This window comes from Pezoporus occidentalis, unplaced genomic scaffold, assembly GCF_034315485.1.
Source record: "Pezoporus occidentalis ecotype Australia unplaced genomic scaffold, CSIRO_AGI_Poc_V1 ctg77, whole genome shotgun sequence".
Taxonomy (NCBI): Eukaryota; Metazoa; Chordata; class Aves; order Psittaciformes; family Psittacidae; genus Pezoporus; species Pezoporus occidentalis.
In genome coordinates this window covers 1,031,505-1,053,371 of record NW_026916126.1, presented here as the reverse complement: position 1 = coordinate 1,053,371, position 21,867 = coordinate 1,031,505, and the positions used below count along the sequence as shown (strand labels likewise).

General features: G+C 40.8%; 1 protein-coding gene across 4 annotated transcripts in view; it reads right to left on the bottom strand.

The window, feature by feature from the left end:
• IGSF5 (immunoglobulin superfamily member 5) overlaps window positions 1–21,867 on the bottom strand; it is a 46,581-nt gene that overhangs the window by 6,159 nt on the left and 18,555 nt on the right. For 3 of the 4 annotated variants that reach the window (XM_062602579.1, XM_062602578.1, XM_062602577.1), the window contains exons 3-8: window positions 15,190–15,510; window positions 13,648–13,956; window positions 9,036–9,167; window positions 8,153–8,177; window positions 5,173–5,285; window positions 3,099–3,175 (exon numbers count right to left, since the gene is read on the bottom strand). In XM_062602579.1, coding sequence (XP_062458563.1) covers window positions 3,099–3,175; window positions 5,173–5,285; window positions 8,153–8,177; window positions 9,036–9,167; window positions 13,648–13,956; window positions 15,190–15,510 — 977 coding nt within the window. Of the gene's footprint in view, window positions 1–2,321; window positions 2,537–3,098; window positions 3,176–5,172; window positions 5,286–8,152; window positions 8,178–9,035; window positions 9,168–13,647; window positions 13,957–15,189; window positions 15,511–21,867 lie in introns of those variants that run through there. The other variant, XM_062602580.1, reaches the window with a different exon arrangement.

Below are 21,867 nucleotides of genomic sequence, written 5' to 3'. Positions count from 1 at the left end.
TTTCTCTTGGGGGTGGGAGAAATGGGCTGTGCAGCAGGTATGATCACCTCTGTTCAGTCAAAATACTAACTTGATTCACTGTGATAGCCCTGCTTTTCATCTCATCTCCAATTCTATGAGCTGCTTCTAATTTTAGAACTGTCCATTCAGACTTTGCCCACATAAACTTATTTTCTGGCCTTGCTGTTGTGGTTAATCCTGATCCTATAAGGTGACAGGGAAGCCAACCACAGAAATATTAGATTTTTTCACTTTGCAGGTGGAGAGCCAAGGCTTTAGGTCTCCAGTCTCTGTGACTCTTTCCATAAGTAGATGGGTTTCTTGTTTCTTCCCCCATGCTCCTGAGGGAGGATTTGGATTCTCCACTCCTTCTTCTCGACTTCCATAGAAGCACTGCAAGGACATTTGCTAATTTTTTGTGATTATCCAGGGAGAGAGAGGCAATTTGCTGGAGTCTACCCCTTTATGACCTCCTTCACTATGGAAAAAATAAAATTCTCTTCTCTCTAACTTCTCCTGTTTTCTACCCCCTATTTCTCATTAAACAGTCCAGAAAAGTAAATAATGGAATACCTTTGGGAACATTTCCAGTCTCCACACAAGAAAAGTCACCTGAGAAACACAGCTCTTTGTATTTAGAAAATGCAGTGGCAGGAAGGCAGGTGGTTTCTGAAGAAATTGTTTGATTCAGCATTAATCAGCAAACAGTTAAATGGCTTGCCATTTGATTTCTCCTACTTGACAAGAAATATTTATAAAAAAAGGGCACCATAATGTTTAGTATGCAGTACATTGGCAAAAGTGGTGATTAAACTTTATTAGAATGAATCCAGTAACACTTTTTGTCAGAAAACCTTTATTATTATTAACAAGGAAGATTATGAAAGTTTTTCTGGGAAATGTTTTACTATGTTTGTATGTACTGCTATAAATATAAGTTATGGACTGCAAATTCACGATTTAATGCAATTTGTCAAATTTTATCAGCTTCTGCATACACAAGATAGGGCCATCACAATATACTGCAAAGTCCTATTCAAACTGAGAAATGGGTTGCCTTCACAAGCCATTTGTACATTGCTAAATCTTCCTCCAACATATGGAAAACAGTTATAAATAATGTTCACCTCTAGATTATCTCTTTTCAAAAATGCGTATGCAGTTAGTGTTGCAGCTAGAAGCCACCACAACAGACTTACTTATACCAAGTATTATCATAGACTCATAGCATGGTTTTATTTGGAAGGGATCTTAAAAATCATCTAGTTCCAGCCCCCCTGCCACAGGCAGGGGCACCTTCCACTAGACCAGGGTGCTCAAAGCCCCATCCAGCCTGACCTTGAACACTACCAGGGACAACTGGTTTAACAGAAACAGCTCAACTTTATGCTTCGTGCCTGTTTCTGTGTTCCCTAGTCACTGGGTTGCGAGACCTCCTAGGCCATCTAAACTAGTATTTAACATAGAGTGCTGCACCTACATTCACATTTCAGCTTGAATCAGGAGCATTAACTCAATGCTTGTGAACACAGTCTCCTGTTGGTCCTGACTCACAACACTACAGTTCTCACTGTGAAGCTGTCTGAGAGCACTCGATTTGGCTACCTTTGAGATGACACCAGATAGCTTAATTCACAGCACATCAACCACCAATGAGAAGCCAGTCACTGGGAAACAGGCAAGGCTAACTGAAGTTATTGCGTCCCCCTGAAACGCGTATATGGTGGATACAGGGTCCTCAGCAAAAGCTCTTTTGTTTCTCAGAGCAGACCATAATGTGCCATATGCCTTGCACATGTAAACATAGCCAGTGCCTTATAATCCTGTTCATAAGCACATCAAGCACTGTCTCAAACTATTGCTCAGCATTACAGATCCACACTGAACCTGTTCTGTACATGCTTTTCAGCTTTGCTTTAATAGTGTTTTTTTGACAGGTAATTAGTGTCAACTATAATAACCACCAGCCACAAATACATCAGTAACATTGCTATTATTGTTACTGTTATTATTTTGATCATTGTTTTAATCATTGACTGAGTACTTCCTAAATTTCATTGTGTGCCAAAAGAACTAGACATGCTCTGCTACGATTTATATGCCATGTCATCCCAAGACAGATTTCTGCATTGTACATGTTGAAACAGCTCTTCAAATACAAATGAGTTATCACTGTGTTGAGGAGTGAACTCAGTACCACATCATTGCCACTTTCCAAGAAAAATTGGCAAAAACCACCATGAAGGTGCTACAAGCATTTTACAAATATAGGGCATAAATTAAGATCTATATTAGAATAGCTTCTTAATTAGAAGCTAAGTGAGCCCAGCACCATCTTCCAGAACAGAGGTAGCTGAGAAGAGAACAAGCAGAGGAATAAGCACTGAGCTCTACTTCTTTACCTGTTAGCCATGTGGAAAGGGAACAAAACTCTAGGGTGGACTAAGTATTAGCTGCACTTTCTCCTTTCCATCATTTACTTCTGAGATACCAAAGGTTTCTAAAGCCAGTGTAAAGCTCCTGAGTGAATCAACTTCTGCAATGTGGAAGTGTAATCGGAAAATGCAATCAAGAAATGATCCAGAGAAAATCCATATTTATTTACTGTATCTGCACTGGATTTTGTTTGCAAAGGAACCTCAAACCTCAACTTCAACAGTGTGTCCATCTTATACCCACATCTCCTCCAGTCTGGCAACTGGGGAGAACAACAAAAACACTGTAGACTTTGGCAAAGGCACTTATATAAAAGCTGTCTAGAATTATTACCTTCTCAGAGCAAAGCAAACCTCTACATTATAATGGTTTAATGTACAGTATACACAAGATGTGAATTCTCAAAAACCAAGCCAGAGTTACTCTGAATGTCAAGGCTGTTTCTCCCTCACCTCCCATCTTTCCCAAAATTCAATCTAAATCTGAGGCGAATACCCTCACTTACAAACTGAACATTCAGGAATGCTGAACAGACATTCCACTCATCCAATTGCATCTTCAACTGACTTATAAATGTCTACCTTCACCCAAAATCTGTTTGGATATAGTATAATACACAGTTTGAAAAAGAAAAAAGTTCAAGAGATCAGCATTATAATTACCTTTCGTGAAGAACTGATGTGTAAATCTGCAGCAGGGACAGTGAACTTTGAAGATACTGCAGGAAGAGAGGCAATTCCTGTAACAAGGATATATACAAGATTATTATCATTCGGTGTCCACCATGGCACAAAACACAAGCCATTCACAAATACAGCTAAATATAATTAAATATTGTGAGCCAAACTCTAACTAACTTGTTGGACTAACATAGTAAGTTTTTTTAGTGGTGGAGAGCTTGCAGGGGAGACTTCTGTGAGGAGACATCAGAAGCTGCTCCCATGTCTGACAGAGCAAGTTCCAGCTGGCTCCAAGATGGTCCTGCTGCTGGTCAAAGATGAACCCATCATCAACACTGGTGGCACCTCTGTGTTTAAGAACAGGTAAAAAAAAACACTGGGCAACAGGAGGTGTGAAAGAAGAGTGACAAAATGTTAGAGAAATAACCCTGCAGACATCTAAGTCAGTGAAGAGGACATGTTCCAGGTACCAAAGCAAAGATTCTCCTGCAGCCCGTGGAGAAGACCACGATGAGGCAGGCTCTCACGCTGCAGACCACAGAGGTCCATGATGGAGCAGATAACCACCTGCAGTCTGTGGAGGACCCCATGCCAGAGCAGGGGGACCTGCCCTGGGCGAAGCTAAAGCATGTGGAGAGACCACACTGGAGCAGACTCCTGCCAGGAGCTGTGGTCTGTGAAGACAAGCAGGAACACATTTTCTGTCTGGAACTATGACCCTATGGGGAACCCATGCCCAAGCACTCCATTCCTGAAGGACTGTATCACGGAAAGGACCCATACTAGAAAAGTTCTTGAAGAACTGCAGCCTGCGGGGTAAGGATCCACACTGGACAAGTCTGTGAAGGACTTCAATCTGTGGGAAGAGCTCATGCTGGAGCATGGAAGGAGTGTGAGGAGGAACAAGTGGCAGAGATGGGGTGTTTTGGATTGACCACAGCCCCCAGTCCATGTCCTCCTGTGCTACTTGTGGGGACAAAGTAAATGAGGTAGGAGGGAAGTTGAGCCTTGGAAGAAGTGGGAGTGGGGGAGGTGTTTTTAGGTTTGTTTTTCTTTCCCACTGTCCTACCTTATTATTAATTGGCAATAAATTGAATTAACCTTCCTGGAGTCTGCTTTGCCTGTGACAGCAATTGGCAAGTTGTTTTCCTGTCCTTATATTGACTTTTCTATCCTGTTTTATTCCCCTGTCCTGCTGGGAAGGGGGACTGATAAAGCAACTTGTTGAGCACTTGGTGGCCAGCCAAGGTCCACCCAGCACACTAATGACTATGAAAGGAGCCCATCTAGGACCCAGTGGAATCGGTTTGTCCAGGTCTATTTAGTTTTCCTTTAATATTTTTTATAACTGTTACATTTTACAATACTACATGCTCCTGAAATCTCTCCACTGTACTTAATTCTTCACAATTTATTTGCCAGAGAGAAAAGGATGTATGCCTGGATTATAGACTCTGCACAATAATTTTATGTCATTAAGTGTTTGATTAAACGTTTTGATAATAGCATGGTTATAAAGGCAAGTGGTGGGTAACAATTTAGTGGAGATTTACATTCGCTTTTGAAGACTCTTTGTACTTAAGGACTAGAATTTATAATGCCTTAGTCATTTATCAGTAAAATCAGAGTTCACTAACTGCCTTTTTTCATTTCCTTCTTTTTTTGGGGGGAATGGGGGTGAGGGTGTTTTTTTTGTTTGTATTCTTTTTTTGTTTGCGGTCGTGGATTTTTGTTTTTACAGACCAACTATAAAATACTGCCTAAACTTAACTACCGTATGGGAATCCAGTACTCCTACCTCTGGCCCCAGGAGATATTTTGAAGAATAAAGACATTTAAAAAACAAACCCAGAACTAAAACTAAACTCAACTGCAATGAACTTTCATATTTTCTCAATAATTTTGAAGGACCATACTCTAGAAAATCTGAAACGTTCAGACTAAGCACAAGTCCTTCACAAAGTATTATGGAATCTTGTAATTGCTTGAAATGTTGTCCAAAATGCCTATACTGAGAAGCAGCTTGACAATATGTGATTCACCAGCTTATATTCACCTGGGCTTTGTTCTGTGTTCCACAGTTCTTCTGGAATATATCCCTGATTTTCACTACCATGCCTTTGCCTGTTTTGCAAATCACCATGTTTGTTCTTCTCAGATGAAACTTTTCTAGAAACAAAAAGGCCTGTGATTAGAACTTCATTATGATACGAGAACTCCTGGGTAGTAGGTTACAGAGAAAAAAGTATATGCTTTACTTCAGGAAAAATAGGTGCAAAGTATATCTGGGCCTTCCAAGTAATTAGCTAGTAAAATCTTGTCCCATATAAGTATTGCCTTATTGTGAAATTCCATTTAGAAAGTTCCATCATTATCAGAAAACAGGAAAATAAAGTGAGCAATCTTCAAAGACTGAAGACTCTGTTCCAAATCACAGGTTCTGTAGAAAATTAATTCTGATTTCTCATTCTAAATTACAGCATATTCAGTGGCTCAATAATGGCATACCAGCTAGGTCACCTGTGACAGCTCATCATTTTGGTGATTTGAGTCCCCCTCAATTGCCAAAACAAAGCATGTTATCTCACATCACCACAGTTAGCTCCCAAGTGATTCATCTGTACACTCCAAAGTTAATTTTCACCTTCATAGCTGCACAGTGAGGAAAAAAAAGTGCCTTTTTACTCAAAACTTTTATGCTAGAAGAGATGTACTATTCATCTGTTCTGACCACAGACTTCTCTTCAGGATAGTCCCAGGTCCATCTCTGCTTCAGTTTCTGGTGTGGCAAGCATAAAATGACACATGATTCTGACAACCCAGGGATTTGTAGGGGAAGCGGAAAATATTCTTGGTTAGCAATATTTGTGGAAACTGCTGCATTTGCTTTCTTATGTTTAGTAGGAATTTGCAGGCCCACAGATTTTCAGATAAGCATTACTGATGCACATATGGATCTGATGAGCCAGGTTCATCAGTGGCTTTTTTAGGAGATAAATATGTTAGATACCACTAAGAAACCTCTCATGGTTGCTAGAAGACAAGAACAGTTGTTTAGGAATATCATCTCCACATGCTACATGATACTGTACTGTCTATTTTATCTGATCCTTAGATCTCAACAAAGTCAGTGTAGTAACCAAATCGAAAACAGCTACAAAAAAAAGTGTAGGAGTTACAGAAACATAGCAAGCCAAGTCAAAAATAAATGTTGGAAGTAAAACAATGTTCTTTAGTCTCACCACTTCTTCATTACTACTACACAGCTTCCAAAACAGAATCATCATTCTACTGCAGGTAAGTTCTCCCCAAGAAGAAAAATAACCACCAACACCTAACCTACAAAATCTGTAAGTTATTGTAAATAATTGCTGTAGTTTCAGTGTCATTATTTACACATGGTAAAACCTTGCAGAACTGTCAATACTGAGTTTCTAAGTATTCTAAGAGCTGAGCCATAGAGCCTGGACTCACCCCAGTGCTTTTGTATTTGGTTAAGCATTTGCTTAACTTTCAAAGTGTAAGCAACATTTATGAAGTCAGTGAAATAACTCATGGTTAAAATTAATGGGAAAAAGAGGAACTTTTCAGGTTTTCTGAAAGAAAGCACTGTGCAGGCACACATCAGTGAGGTAGGGTTCTGGGAAGGACAAAGACCCAGTCACACTAGTCCCCACTGTGGGGCAGATACTTCCCTGCATATTCAATTGGTTTTTGCATTAGCAGTGTTAACACATCTGCTTTTGGCAGAACCAAGTCAGAATCCCAGCATAAAGGCTTTGTAGGACTTTATTCATAGCAAAACTCTTATGCAAGTTGTACCTGTTTCTGGCCTACCATTCCCTGATGGTTTAGACCTGCCCTATTCATATAACTGCACCTAGTAAAATGGTCAGTCTAGTATTACTAAGAAATCATGTGGAAGTTTACTAGCATGGCATGGCATAATTAGCATGATTTCATCAGGAGAAAATAGTGTTTCCCTAATCTCCTTACTTTGTTTTGTATCAATAAAGTGCTCTATAAATGGAAATCTGTCAACAGACCTTCACAAAATTTCCCTGCAAAAGGCTGTTAATGAAGCTAGGTATTCCTGCAGTACAAGGCAACATGGTGTAAGGTTTTGTAAATTCATTAAGAGACGGGGAGTTAAAGCCCCACAAGCATAAGCAGAATATGAATTTGCAATTGTCCCTAGAAGCTTAGAAAAAATAATTTCAAATAACCCCACTGACGTTGCTGTCACAGCCACACTGGCGCCAATAAATAGGACCTTAATGCTGATAACCATCAGCACATGATTTCTAAGGTTTCCCAACTCAACGCAATAATGTACCAGCAGCGTGTTTCATAAACGTTTGATTAAGCGTTGACTCTCATCATCGGGGCAGCTTTGTTTAATGTTTATCAGTCTAACGCTAACAAAAAGAGCAGGGGAAGGTCTAATTTGCCTGCCAGTCTACCCCAATGAGCTTGCAGCAACGCTTCTGACTGGAAGCTCGGGGATTCCCCCCCTCTTCGCCGCGGCCGCCCAGCAGAGCTGCCGGGCCCGCAGTGACCTCCTGTGGCGGCGCCGGTAATCGCCCGGCTCGCTGCAGGCAGCAGCAAGGAGCAGGCAGAGCTCACGCCCTGCCCTCCCCTGGGCACCTGGGGACATAGCCGATCTTCAAGAATTGGCTCTATCCGTCAGTACCGGTAGGAGTGTGTTTGGTTTGTAATTTCTGCGCTTGCTGAATCGGAGAGGTAGCGTTTGTTTCCAGGATTTTGATTCTTTTCACCCAGAGCTTGCAACCTGCTGCGAGCTGTGGCCCTCGATATTCTCTCTTAAAGGCAGTCCTTTTCCCTGCATGTTTGTCCCCCACTCTTTCACCTTCTGTGCATACAGGAATAGGCAAGGTCATTCAGCAGGACAGCACCCGAGCGTCCAGGGAGTGCTGGACAGTGGGGCATGTTAACTGGTACATCCCTCTCACCGTCCTGTGGCAGCCTGAAAGAGTTCAGTTAAAGGAAAAATTCTCCTGCATCATCCAGCTTACCTGATTTCATTTTGATATGCAGAATCTAAGAAAAGAAAAAAAAAAAGAAAGAAAGTGTTTAAAATTCAGGAAACTAAATTGTGACCTACTGCAGAGCTCCTCTTAGAGCATGCATGGTGTTCCAGCTACCACAGCAGCATCTCTCCCCTCTTTACAAAATTGTGCAACGTCCCTGTAGAACAGCTTATGCAGAAATCGGAAATTAGGCACACAGCACTGAAGGTCTGCATCAACAAAGAACCTCAGCAGAGGAACTAAATGTCATTGAAAGTTAAAGTACTCCTGAAAAACACATCCCACTTCTAGTTAATATGAATGGCTGAAACTGATTACTTTGGAGCTTTGGAGAGTTGGTCTTGTTCAGCCTTGAGAAGAGAAGGCTCCAGACCTTTTAGCAGCCTAACCTTGTAGGCCCCCTATCTAAAGGGGGGCCTATAAGAAAGCTTTAGACTGAAAGAGGGTATATTTAGATTGGTTATTAGGAAGAAATTCTTCATTGTGAGGGTGGTGAGGCACTGGAGCAGTTCGCCCAGAGAAGTTGTGGCTGCCCAGTCCCTGGAAACGTTCAAGGCCAGGTTGGATGGGGCTTTGAGCAACCTGATCTAGTGAAAGGCGTCCCTGCCCAAGGTAGGGGGTTGGAACTGGATGAGCTTTAACGTCCCTTCCAACCCAAACCATTCTACAATTCTATGATGATTCTATGAAAGTAAGGAGCACCTTAACCAGGTTGTGGTTAAGAGTAGGATCTGTCTGTTCACACTTCTGCTTACAGGTCTTTGTACAGCACCAGAGCTGACACAAGTAGGAGATCTAGATATCATTGAAGGTACTTTTTAATGTATAGACCAACTGTGAAGATGTATATAATGTACAGACCACTTACCTTTCTTCTTTATGCAGCAGCAGCGTACAACAACCACGATAATAATGATCAGAAGAACAATACCAAGAAATGAAAGCACAATTGCAAGTACAATAACCCATGTGCTTCTGTTGTCTTCACTGTAATAATTTTCTGTTAAATTAAATGGAGAAACATTACACTCTCACAGCCTCAAAATAGCCTTTTCATCATATTTATCTTTTCTGTGATCAGCTATTAACTGCTTGTTGATTATTTAACAAGGAGCCTATGTTCTCCAAATGACGGCCTCTGTGCCGTTTATGGATGGTGCCCAAGAATTTAAAATGTTTCTAAATGCAAAATCTTTATTGCAACTGCAGCTTTTCTCACTGCTACTTTTTTTCTGAAAAACACAGGATTGCAATCTTCCAAACTAGACTTTGTTTTGTAGATATGCTGGATCTCCCAGCATCCTTTGGAGACATTTGGGGTTGGGCAGAGGGGTTAAGGTTCCATTTAGATGTCTATACTGCAGATACTAAGTGTCTTGCCTAGCTACTCTTGGCAGTGGAAAGAAAATGGGTACTTTGGGTTACAATTAATTTGGTCAACTGTGTATATGCCCCTTTCAGTAAGATGAACAGCTCTGAAGTGTCTGTTTCTCCTGACGTACCACAGCAATAGTCATAGGTAACTAGTACAGATGGAGATCCCTAGCCTGTAGATACAATTTCCTGAAGAATTCCGTCTTGGGATTGTCACATCATCCTGCCCTTCTGTTTCAACCAAGTATTTCAGAAGCAACCAAATTTGGCTACCTTTTGAAAAGCAGCCCCAAAATAATTTTGACAGTTGTTTAGAAACAAGTTTCTAATCCAAATTACAGGTGTGAGACACATCCAAACTTGACAAAGCCCATTCTCTCACACTGGGTATATGTTTGTTATTTCCTCATTAAAGGTCCCAGTTAATGACTGCATAGCCATATTTAGCTGACAGCCTCTGGAAAAAGTACTGCAGCAATCTAGGTGATGAATGACTACACAGTGTTGGGTCTATTCCCTTGCAAAATTTCCCTTGCAAAGTAGTTAATTCTGTAGGCTGCTATCAATTGTGATGACGATGATAAACTCATTCATAATATTTTTATCTAGAAATACTGAAACAAATATGTATATTTTATCATAATTTGTTCCATAAAGCATGCCACTGGGATTTCAAGCTACCTTAAATATGAAAGACAGCTACTTTGCTATTGGGGAAAGCTTAATCTTAGTGTGAAGGGAAGAGCTAAACACATCTGTACTGGCCCATACCTCCAGGCTGGCTGCCACCCCAAGGTATTTTGCCCCCTGACAGGTTCAGGTTACATGTCACAAGAAGATCTACTGAGCTGAAGCAAGGATAGCATACAACACAAACACTCTCAGCACTTCAGCGCTGTAGTTTTTCCCCAGTTTTAGAGGATCCAGAAAGGAACTGGACCTGGGACCAACAGGCATCAATACAGGAGCTGCCAGCTCAACACACAAGTAGGGTTGCAAGAGAGGGGCAATAAAGAATGAGGGCATTAAACCCTTTTCATCCCCATTAGAAAATCCATACCAAATTACATGAGGTTCTTAGTGTGGACAAAGCCACTTCCTCATTCTATAGGGCCCATCCTCTGCTGCTACCAGACCTCTGGACCCTCCCAAAGCTGCCCAAAAATTTACTCAGGCTAAGTATCTTCAGAAAAGAGGATTTTCACTGGCACATCCTGGTGACCAAAGAGAAATGAGAAACCAGAAAAGGCTGCACATTATTTCTTGTACATTTTGGAGCTTTCTGGCTACCTTAAAAAGCAAAGGAAGATCAGGTTCATGGCATATTCCCTATCTCCTATGGGTCAAAGTTCACATGAAGTCAACAGTGAAGCCAAAGAGCTTGGGTCCTCCTAAGGGACTCTGCCATGGACCCCATTTCCCAATAACAGATCTGTGAAGGCATCTGCCGGGGCAATTCCATAGAAGTTACCAAATTTGGCGGTCAGCTGAACACCACTGTGAGTATGGTGACTTTTGGAGGAGGAGTGACTGACATAAAAATGCATGATCTTGCACGGAACGGTCAAAAGGTCTGAGGTTAAGACTGGTCTAGAGGTGCAGGAAGGTAGGACATTCATTGACCAAGAGATGGCTGGCTCAGGAGGGCTGACTTTTGGTTGCAATGGTGTGTGAATGGATGGGTATTTCTTGTGAGGACCATGGAGCAATTTGAATCCTCAAGCTTTTAAGTGAAGGCTGAAATTGATATTACAGTAGTTTTGGGAAGGACTCCTTAGATGTTTGAAGCTATTCATATTCTCTCCTGACAACAGCTAACTAAGGCTGAGTGTGTATATGAAAAGTCAGACAAGCTCTGCGATTTCAAGTGTAATATACACATTATATAGCTTCCTCTGTCATAAACGCCATGACTTCATATTCTCATATCCTGACAAATTTTGAGTGTCTGCTGCTGCACAATGATTTTTCCAAAGAGAAATTAAAGAGGGTCGTATACAATCCCTAATTATACACTAATTGTGCTTCATGACATCTGTTTTTCTCGTCCTCTGATTTACAGTGAGTAGCTATGGAAACTGAGGGTGGATACCTCAGTATTTCGCAGTGAGTAGGCAGACGAATTTATTAATTTCCTCAGGATAGTTCTATTTTGCTTAGTCAGTAATTGGGATCAGTGTGACTACAAAAAAGTCATGTTAAGAATGGTGAAAAGACCTTTTCAATTGTGTTGCAAAGCAAGTACTTCTGAAAAAGGCTTGTTAATAATGACTCATACTTAAAATAAAAGACACAGTTACTCAACCTCCTCACCTGTTTATATGTCAAAACTTCTATATCAAACCCCTCATCAATCCACTATAAGAATGTCTTTGTATGTGCCATGTTTACCCATTACAGGAGAAGAATCAGTTCATCAAGAGAAGATGTCAGCATGATTATAGACGTTCACGATGCCCACCACATCATAAAAAGAAACATGGATTGGAGTACCCACTCTGAACAGAAGAAAGCTGGAGATTCACAGACCCATTGCAAAAAAAAAATCCCTATAATCTATGCATTTCCTGTTCCACAGGATAAGGCTAATAAAAGTGTGGACTACAACACCATAGGAGACAGTGTGCCTGTATCCAGTAGCCTCAGCTCTCTGCCATGTAATTAGTGCTTCAATTTTAGTTTGCCTTGAGATTCCTCCACCTGACAGTTGAGACATTTGGCTAGGCACAACAGAGAAAAGCTCATAAGGATGGTTTGGTATTGTCTTCCTCGTCTGCATTAAACACTGCTAACCCACAAAGACTTGCTCTTCTTGTGTTACGGTTTGGCAAAGAAAAACATTTTTCATAGGATTCTGTTAGATTGTGAGGTAGATTTGTAGTGATAGTCCCACTTGCCTTGTTACACACTGGCTGCACAGATAAGATAAAATCACCCTTTTCCTGATGAACCTCCAAGCACTGTGAATGTTTTAGATTAAAGAATTTTATTTTCATAGGGTGTCAGTGAGTTCAAAGATCAGCAGCATTACAGAAAATGCTGACAACCTTAGTGAAAATATTTAGGGTTATCAAAGGTCTTGTTAACTGTTCTTGAGATATTTGCCCAACATACAAGCTTGGATTATAGCATCCTTGAATTTTCTTAAATAAAAAGGCAATTAGAAGTAACCAAGTGCACCATCCAAAGAATTCCACAAATGTTACTGCAGGAAATTTTTTACCTTCCTCTAAGATGTGAAAGACACTATGCCAGGAAAAGGAAAGCAGGCCCAATGGCTTTTTGATCTAAGCAGACTTTGGGATAAGGCTCAAAAATCCAGCTTGTTCTGATTCTTGTTCTTTAAGGGGTAAACACACCACATACAAAGACTTTCCTATAGTAGCTTGGGGATAGCTATACGGCATAGAAGTTCTTACATATAAATGCTACCATCTGCAATTAGGTGCTATGCTCAGTGCAGCCCTGAGAACAGTATCACCATACTACAACAGCTCCATCACATCCAGTCATTGCTCATACGGAGAACTTTCTATTTGCACCTGAAGTGCTAGTACAAAATCTGTTCTGGGTTGTGTGCAGACACTGGGAGTAAAATCCAGGGTTTTTTTTTTCAAAGTCAGTGGTAAAACTGGTATTGAATATCATGAAAAAGAATTTCGCCTGAGGGTCTGGCTTTATGTAAATGAGGTCTAACAAATTATGTTAATATATAGCAGACATGGCCTAATCAAGAATATTTAAGATCTAAATTCATTAGGTGTTTACTTGGTCAAGGAGCAAAGGTTGGTTTTCTTAGCAGTGACTCCAGTCAGTGGCAGATGTACTGTTTTGTTTGTCTTGCTCAGTCCAAAATTGGACTCTGTGGTTCATTAGACTTGTATCATTCTCTCACAGATGTGAATTTAACCCTACCTATGTATCAGGTTGTGACTACTGGGTTTTAATTCTATTACTTTTGCACATCTCATAGTATTTAATTTGCAAATAAAAGGGTTCAAAATAAAACAAAGCAAAACAAAACAAAAAGCGCAGTTCTGAATATAGGATAGGCAGTACAGTACAGGCACTACTGTATAGACAAAATACAACAAACGTTCACTTACCTAAAGTAGAATTGACAAAAATAAGAGTTACAGATGCATTCTGAGGGTTAGGGAGTGCTTCTATGTCAGCTAAACAAGTCAAAATCTCAGTGTCCGTCGGAGTCAAAGTTAGGGTGCTCAGGGCATTGTGGAGGCCATTAGATCCTTGACTTTGCTGGGTAGCATACCTCGACTTATCAATGAAGGAGTCATTTGTCATCCAGGTAATGTCTGGAGCTGGAGCCCATCCTATGGCTTCACAAACAATTTCAACTGTTTTGTTCTCTTTTACTGTTAAGGTGCTATTTTTGATGAATAAAGATCCATTAACTGCAGAAGGGAAAAGATGTTTTGTTCCTTCAGAATATTTAGTTGCATTGCTTTCCTGCTGATAGCTTTAAATCTTATCTTGCTACCCAGAAATAGCTATGCCTTCAGATATGAAGTCAAAACCAAACATTATTAACACAGATATACCATATGCATGATATAGACATGCAGATAAAATTGCAACTTCACGGACGCATTGTCCAGTGTGTCTAAAGCACAAGGCTCAGTTTTCAGTACCTTTCCAATAAAAGGCAGGAAATTATACTTTTTAGCCATCCTGATGGCTAAAGATAAAAAGCTGAAGGACAACATAATGAAATAACAGTGTTTCTCTCTAAGTTTTAAGTATGCTCAGTTTTTATCAGGGAAGGTTTATGAGTAGATGATGAGATGCTGCCATTGCATGAAGTACTTCTTTGACAAATGGACAGTGTCTGGGGGTTAGAGCTTGCTTTACTGGCTGCGCTGTGTCACTAGTGATGCTTCAGAGGACAAAGGGTCTCGTATGCAGGAGCTTGATACATAGGAAATTTTTATTCCTTGGAAATGGTAGCTTGCAGCAGCAATCATATGAAAAATATTACTTTGTGTCTCAAGGGCTGTACTTCTAAACACTGTTAAATCAAACTCGGGTAAGCTGGATACACTGAATCCTGCGTCAGAAAGCAGAAGGCAGATCTGCCCTAAAGACAGCAGATGGTTCATGCACAAAGATATGCATGGGGTAATACATACCATAGAATTATAGAATGGTTAGGGTTGGAAAGGACCTTAAGATCAGCTAGTTCCAACAACTCTGCCAAAAGCAGAGACACCTCACACTAGACCATGTCATTCAAGGCTCTATCCAGCCTGGCCTTGATACTGTTTCTAGACAAAAAGATAATTTTTGACTGACTGCCGTCAGAGACTTTAATGCAATCCAATAAAAAGGTAAGAAAGAGATGCAACAGGAAAAAATAAGGGCAGTTATAATCTGTGTTAATGGCACTCTGAATGTGAGTCTGAAACCAGCTTTGGGAGTAAAATCAAGACAAGGAGGACAGGAGGTAATGGATGGTAATGAGAGCATGTACTCCTTCACAGGGGTAATTCAAGTAATTCATCAGAGGATTCCTTTAAGTGCAGTATAATCATGGAATCATAGAATAGTTAGGGTTGGAAAGGACATTAAGAACACCTAGTTCCAAACCCTCTGCCATAAAATAGCTTTCTATTGGTGGCTATACGCACCTTGAACAGAAAGAAATGCAAAGCCATTCTCACTAGTTTGCTGGATGCTGCATTCAATTTTTCCAGAGTCACTCAGCTGGGTTTTGTGGATGATCAGCTCCGAGGTAAACCCATTGTTACTGGTATAATTTTGAGAGGTGAAGCGGTCTGATGTTTCAACAGCTCCTTGAGAATTGATGACAGTGAGGACGGGGTTTCCGTTGGACAGCCAAATGAGAATTACCCATCCTTCTGATACTGTGCAATTAAACCGGGCTTCCAAACCAGCAAGGACTGTTGCATTACTAGGGCCACGTATAATAGAGTAACAAAAACCAAGACCTGATATGAAGAAAAAGACATAGTCTGTAAATACATATACAACACCACAACCACAGGCCTTTGACTTAATTTTTACTCTCAGTAATTTAAAGTCAAAAAGCCAGGCATCCTGATTCAAATAATATTATTCACAAGGAGCACTGGGGTATTAAGCACTTAGTCATGTTTCTATCAGGAAAGGCTGTTGATTCAGCTGAGCTGGCACTTCACCTCTGACAGTTGTCAGTACCTGGTGCTTTCAGGAAGATTTTTATTTCATTTTCTATAATGCCTGTCAATACGTAGTTAAAGACATGCACAGTGAATTGAAATTGCAACTGAGTAATATTAATGCCGCAGCAATAAGCAGTCGTCAAATGCTATGTTGTCATAATGGACCCCCAATCCAGTCATTACAAACCTAACTTCATCTTTATATAGTTTAAAAGATCTTAACCAGTTGAGATGGATCTTTCAGCTCCAGCTTAGATTAAATGGTTTTCTTTAAAGATGCATTTGTTTTTTTGTCTCTCCTCTTCCAACTCCAATATCACCTCTCTTCAGTGATTCACTAAAAACCTGACATCATTTTGCTGAAACAAAAAGTTCCACTTTTAAATAGGAAAATACATGACTTCTCTAGACTTCAATAAAGTCTAATATTCAGTAAAAATAAATGGAGTAACTAGTCCCTTATCCATACCTCAGATTGCTGCTGATTTTTTGCAGCCCCAGCATATATCCTTCTATGCTCTTTCCCCTATTCATTGGCCTCTTCCTTATTTCTCATGCATGCACCACATACATACTTACCCTCATTTTCAGGCTGTTAACTAGAACTGCTGCAATTCATGGGTTTTCTTCCTTAAAAGGTAGTACGAATTTTCGCTACCATTTCTCAGAACTTAAAGCTCCCTTCTAATGGAGGCATTTTGTTTTCATTTCCTCCTCAACAGATACAGGGCCTCCCATTATTCTCAGGGGAATGGTGGTGCCGCTGTTGGCAGGCAGATGGCAGATCTCCCGTGAGTGGGAAGGCAGAAGCACCCACTTCTACCAAGCCAAAAGTAAAGGAAGAGCAAGGCTGAGACCCTCTTTTTCAAAGCAGCAGCTGTGACGTCAGTCCCTCAATTAGCCAGGGTAAATTGTGCCATTTTGAAGGCAGGCAAACTTCAGAGGTCAGAGAGAGAACATTGTATACCCTAGTCTTCATGATGGACAAACCTGAGCACTCTAAGAATGCTCCAGATTATTTGATTGGTGTCTTAGGGAACAGGACTTGAAAGTGCAGCTCACCAGGGTCTTTCCTGTATCGGGAGCCCAAAATGGTATGCTCTCATACCCAGTCCCTTTACTAAGTCACTGCCACCACCAGCCCTGTTGGCTGCAGGTGGAGCGAAGGAGGAAGGAGAGTGCTGCCATTGCAGACCTTTCTGTCACTGAGGTTTATCTCAGGGGACTGCCTGTGCTCCTCATGCATCCCACGGGGCAGTTTTAACTCATCTCCCAGATACTATTGTCTCTTCACCTGCCTCTAAGCTCAGGTCTGCTCCCTTTTGTCCTAGTGCTTACCTGAACGTCTCTGTGACAGAGCTTCTCTTTGCTGGGGACATTGAAAGGTTTCGGTGGCAAGGGACCTCAGGAAATCTCTAGCCCAATCCTCTGCTTCAAGCAGAGACCTCACAGTTAGGACACTGACACAGGACCTTGTCCTGTCAAATTCTGTGTATCTCCAGAAACAGAGTTTTCACAAGCTCCCTTCAAATCAAGCAGTCCTGCCAGTGAGATTTACCTCACCGGTGAGATTTTCATCACTTACTGTAAAACACATGCTGAGGAAGCACCAGGACTGCCAGCGCCACATCTAAAGATTCAGCCTTTAGCTGCATAATTACAGCAATTAGATACTACTGTCCATAGCAGTTTAATTAAAACCCCATGATTGCAAATTTGGCCTAAGAATAAGTGTTCAACTATTTTCCAGGAGAAAGAAAGTCTGTAATGACCATTACTCCTTTGCTAAGAATATTCAGGACAATAAGTGAATTTTAAAGGTTTCATTCAACTCGGGGTTTGTACATCTTAGGTGCTTTATTCATTGATGGATTCATTATGAATTATTGAAAATTTCATTTTTCATTCGGTCAGTAGCTGACATGAGTAAAGGAGAATATGTTGTAATTTTTCACACAAAAGAGATGCTTAATAGTTGTATAAATGGAACTCAGTAACAACATTGCAACAAGAGCCTCGGTGAATGCACTCAGGACATAGGGTCTGTAATCTCATTGCTGCAATGTCAACATAATTTTCTAATTCCCAGATCACATTTAATCCTAGGCACTGTACATCTGACCAGGTTTGTGCCAAGAATTGTTCTTTAATATAAATAGCTCCCCTCTTTCCTCCCACCTGCTGCATGTATTTACAGACAAAAGCCTTTTTATTCTGTTTTGCAGGATTATACAAACCTAGCTTTCCCTGGTTCTTCGTGTGATTGACTCTGAGTTCTGTTGTGTTTACAAAAACCTTTACAAAAATTTTCCACCTTCCTGGGTTATGCTACCTCTGCCATGCACCTTATTCTCCAAAGTATATCTCTGTGTGAGCAATAAACATTAAATGAAAAGCAAACTTCACTTCCCCTGATAGTTATTAAAGCCAGATAAGATACAACAAAACATATTTCTGTTCAACTTAAATGTCTCCTTTTTTTCCAGTGGCATTTATTCAAAGCTCCCTTCAGACTTGTAGAGGTGAACTGAAATGCTTTAACACATGAAACATCAATCAAATCTATGCGCATACCTTAATACGTTGCTTTACAAACAGCTTATAAAATGACTGAAAGCCATTTCCTCTCTTTTCTATTTGTCTCCTTCTTAATGTTAGGGATTGGCCACACATCTGTGGATGGCATCATTTACAGGACTACGGCTTTCTAATGAGCGTGCACTGATGAAGTGCATTCCAGTGAGACCATTTGTCACATGATATGGCCCTCTTTCTGATACTCAACGTCCAGTTGTCATGATTTCTATCATAACTTACATTACCAGGGTTGAGATACTGTCCTAAACCCAAATGTGTCATTGAATTAACTATCTTTTCCTGGCTCATATTGTAGCCAGCCTTTACAATACTACTTCCTGTGCATCTCTGGTGTCTACAACATATTTATGTGCTGATTTTTTTTTTTTTTTTAACACTTTGTTTGAAGTCTTCCTGACTGATTGAAGTGGACATAAACAGCTACCATGATGATACACATAGCATAAACAAACTTTCTCAGAGTTAATACCAAAATGCATTTAGCTGCTCATGAAACAGGAGCTACAATACTTATTCACACTGCTTCTCTTAATGCAAGCTGATCTCAGTGCATTTGTGACTTATTTCCATCCCTGTGCAAATACTTTACTTTTTAAGGAGCCATGGTTTGCCATGGCTCTGAATAAATGATGTGACTTTCAGTACACTGCTAGCTGTTAAGTAATTATTTGCTATGAGCTCGTCTGTGGGTTCCATTATGGTCTTGAAATTTATCCCTAAACATGAATAATCAGTGATCATCAGTTCTAAAATTACATGGCTAATATTGCTTTTGTTTTGTTCAGACAGTCAAGACAGTCTGAAGGTAAGCAGATAGGCAGGTAGGTATGAGTCATTCCTTCATTTATCTAATATAATACCTGATTTAATTGGAAGATGTCCCTGCTTATTGCAGGGGGGGTGGACTAGATGACCTTTGAAGGTCCCTTCCAACCCAAACTATTCTATGATTCTATAACTCTGTTTTTTTATCTGTCCATAGGTATAGTAGGATTTACAACTTCTTCCACCAACCGCCTCTGCTGGAGCAATAGATGGTCTTTCACCAACTTCTGTGAGCTAGGGAACAGGTCCATAAGCCCCATGGGGGTATCGTATAGGTGGCAGAAGGACTGAGAAGCAAGACATAGCTCAACCTTGCCTCTATTTAGGTCTCCATAAAGCCCCAGCACAAGCAAAAAAGAACTTCATGAGCCTTCTCCACCTGCTGCCAAAATATTTCTCATGATTTTAACTTTGCCTCTTTATCTTTTTGCTTTTGCTTTTTTAGCCTGCAATAGCACGTGTAGTCCTGAACCAACAGTGTGCTCCATTGTCTAACCCATGTACAAACACTGATACAGTAACTTGTGTAAGGTCAAAGAGAACATTCATGACAGAAATGGGATCTAAACACAGTTACCAGCGCCTTGAGCCAGCACTGTAAGTCCTTTTGATGGACCTTGCTATTTGCACTAAAGAGAAAATTTTACAGCTAGTTTCATCTAACCTATTGCTTAAAAAATATTTTGCAGATGGTTGCTTTTAGACAAATGAAGGCCTCAGGCTAGACTGTCATTGTACTTTTCAGGAATTACATGTTCAGCTCTTAGCAGCTGGTTTAGCATCTGCTCTCCTTCCCCAGAAATCCCACCCAAGCAAGTATCATCTATAAAATAGGGAAATGTTAGGCTGTCTTTGTGACACTGCATTCCCCCTGCTTTTTGAAGAAGAAAGCTGAGTTAGGACACCTTCTTTGAGGCGCATCACTAAATGTTTATGAAGCAGTCACCATTGGTGAAAGTTTGCTTAAACTGGTAAGTTTTTATGGTAACCCAGTTGCCCAGTCCTTCCCAACAGCATGCAGAGTATACACCAACTCCTTATGAACTCTGTCACACAAATTCACTGTGGGTTTTGACAAAAAAAAATGCATCTCGTTCACTGGATGATGCCTGCACTGAGGGAACTTCACTTGCCAAAAAACTGCCCTTGCCCTTCACCACCAATATTTTTAATTCCATGCTTCAAACAACTCTAAAGGACCACTTCCTCATGCTGAAGGTTTCAGCAACATGGACACTGAGATGTGGCTACCTTCATTTCCTTCCTTCCTCTCCTCTGCTGAATCTGTCTTTTCTCTTTTCTATGTGACCTATCTAGATGCAGCACTGTAAAGGACAAGATGGGCTTATCCTTTTGCCACAATGACTCCTTTTTTTTCCCAGCCACATTATGATATTTCAAAATAATTTTCCCTCTACAGCTATACTGCTCTTCCATAAATGCTGCCTTTTATCCTTCAGTTTTTGCATCTAGACTCTTTCTTCCTCCCTTCCTACTCTATTTCTGTTTGAATTTCTACAGTTTTTTCTTTCCAGTCTGTTTTAAATGCCTTTTCCTTTTCATTCTTTCTTTAGTCTCTTGCTCACCCACCTTGACTTCCTCCTTCCTTGCCTCATTGCTGGCCCACTGCTGCAGCAACAGCTCTGCAATAAATTGTTTTGGATGTGGCAAGATTTTTCTTCAGCACACCTGAAGCCTAAACTTCAGCACATCCCAAGTTTATTTCAAAAAACAACAGCCCTGCAGCTGAGCTTTTTGAAAATCAAAATAGTTCAGAGCTTGTCAAAGCTTGCAGAGAAGGACTAGCTTGTTTACTAGCTTAACAAAACTTTTTAAATGCTTATAGGATGTTTCTGCCAAGTAATACTGGTCTGCTGGTACTCAGCAACATGTATTTCCACCCGCTGCACACAAACCTCTCCAAGTGTGTCTTCCCATCCCTTCTCTTACTGACAGCTGCCTCTTGGCTCTGCTGCTGGACTACTCTTCTCCTTCTAACTGTCTCTTGTCTCCAGTGGTGAGAGTCCCCAGACTGAGAGCACCACAGCACCACCACCAATATGCTGGCAGCAGGCTGGGACCCTGCACTGCATGTCAGGCTCGTGGTCAGCAATGCTTTTGCTGCCAAATGGCATGCAATGCCACCCAAGAGGATGCTCAAACCAGTTATGCCATGCTGTCATCTCGGCAGCCTAGCCACACTGCCCAGCCTTCTGAATCCTGGCATCCTAAGACCAGCAATACTTCTCTGAAGAGCAGCACTTGTCTCTTCGCAATATGTTTTTCCTCGCTGCTTCGGGGTGGGCTCCCATGGCTGTACTGTGGGCAATGCCTGCCACCCCAATATGTCTTTCAGGTGGGGCAATAAAACATCCATGGCATGTGCGCCTGACTAAAAGCATTAGTGAAGGCTAACAGAAGTCCTCTAAAACTTGTAGTACTCTGCTCTGGATGCTTAGGAAGACAGTGCAAGAAACAGAACAAATAAAAACTGCAGCTTCCTTGTTATGACTTCTCAGTGTGCAAGATCTAGGGACTTCCTGAGCCAATGATTGCATCTGCACCTACATACCCCCCATGATATTTGTTTCTGTATTTTTCCAGCCTATTTAAAGTTTGGTAGACCCCGTATCCAGTGACTACAAGCTTTACTATTTACACACTGTGAGGAAAACTACATTTTTGGTTTGCCTTAAATCTTCTTTCTGGTAATTTTACTGG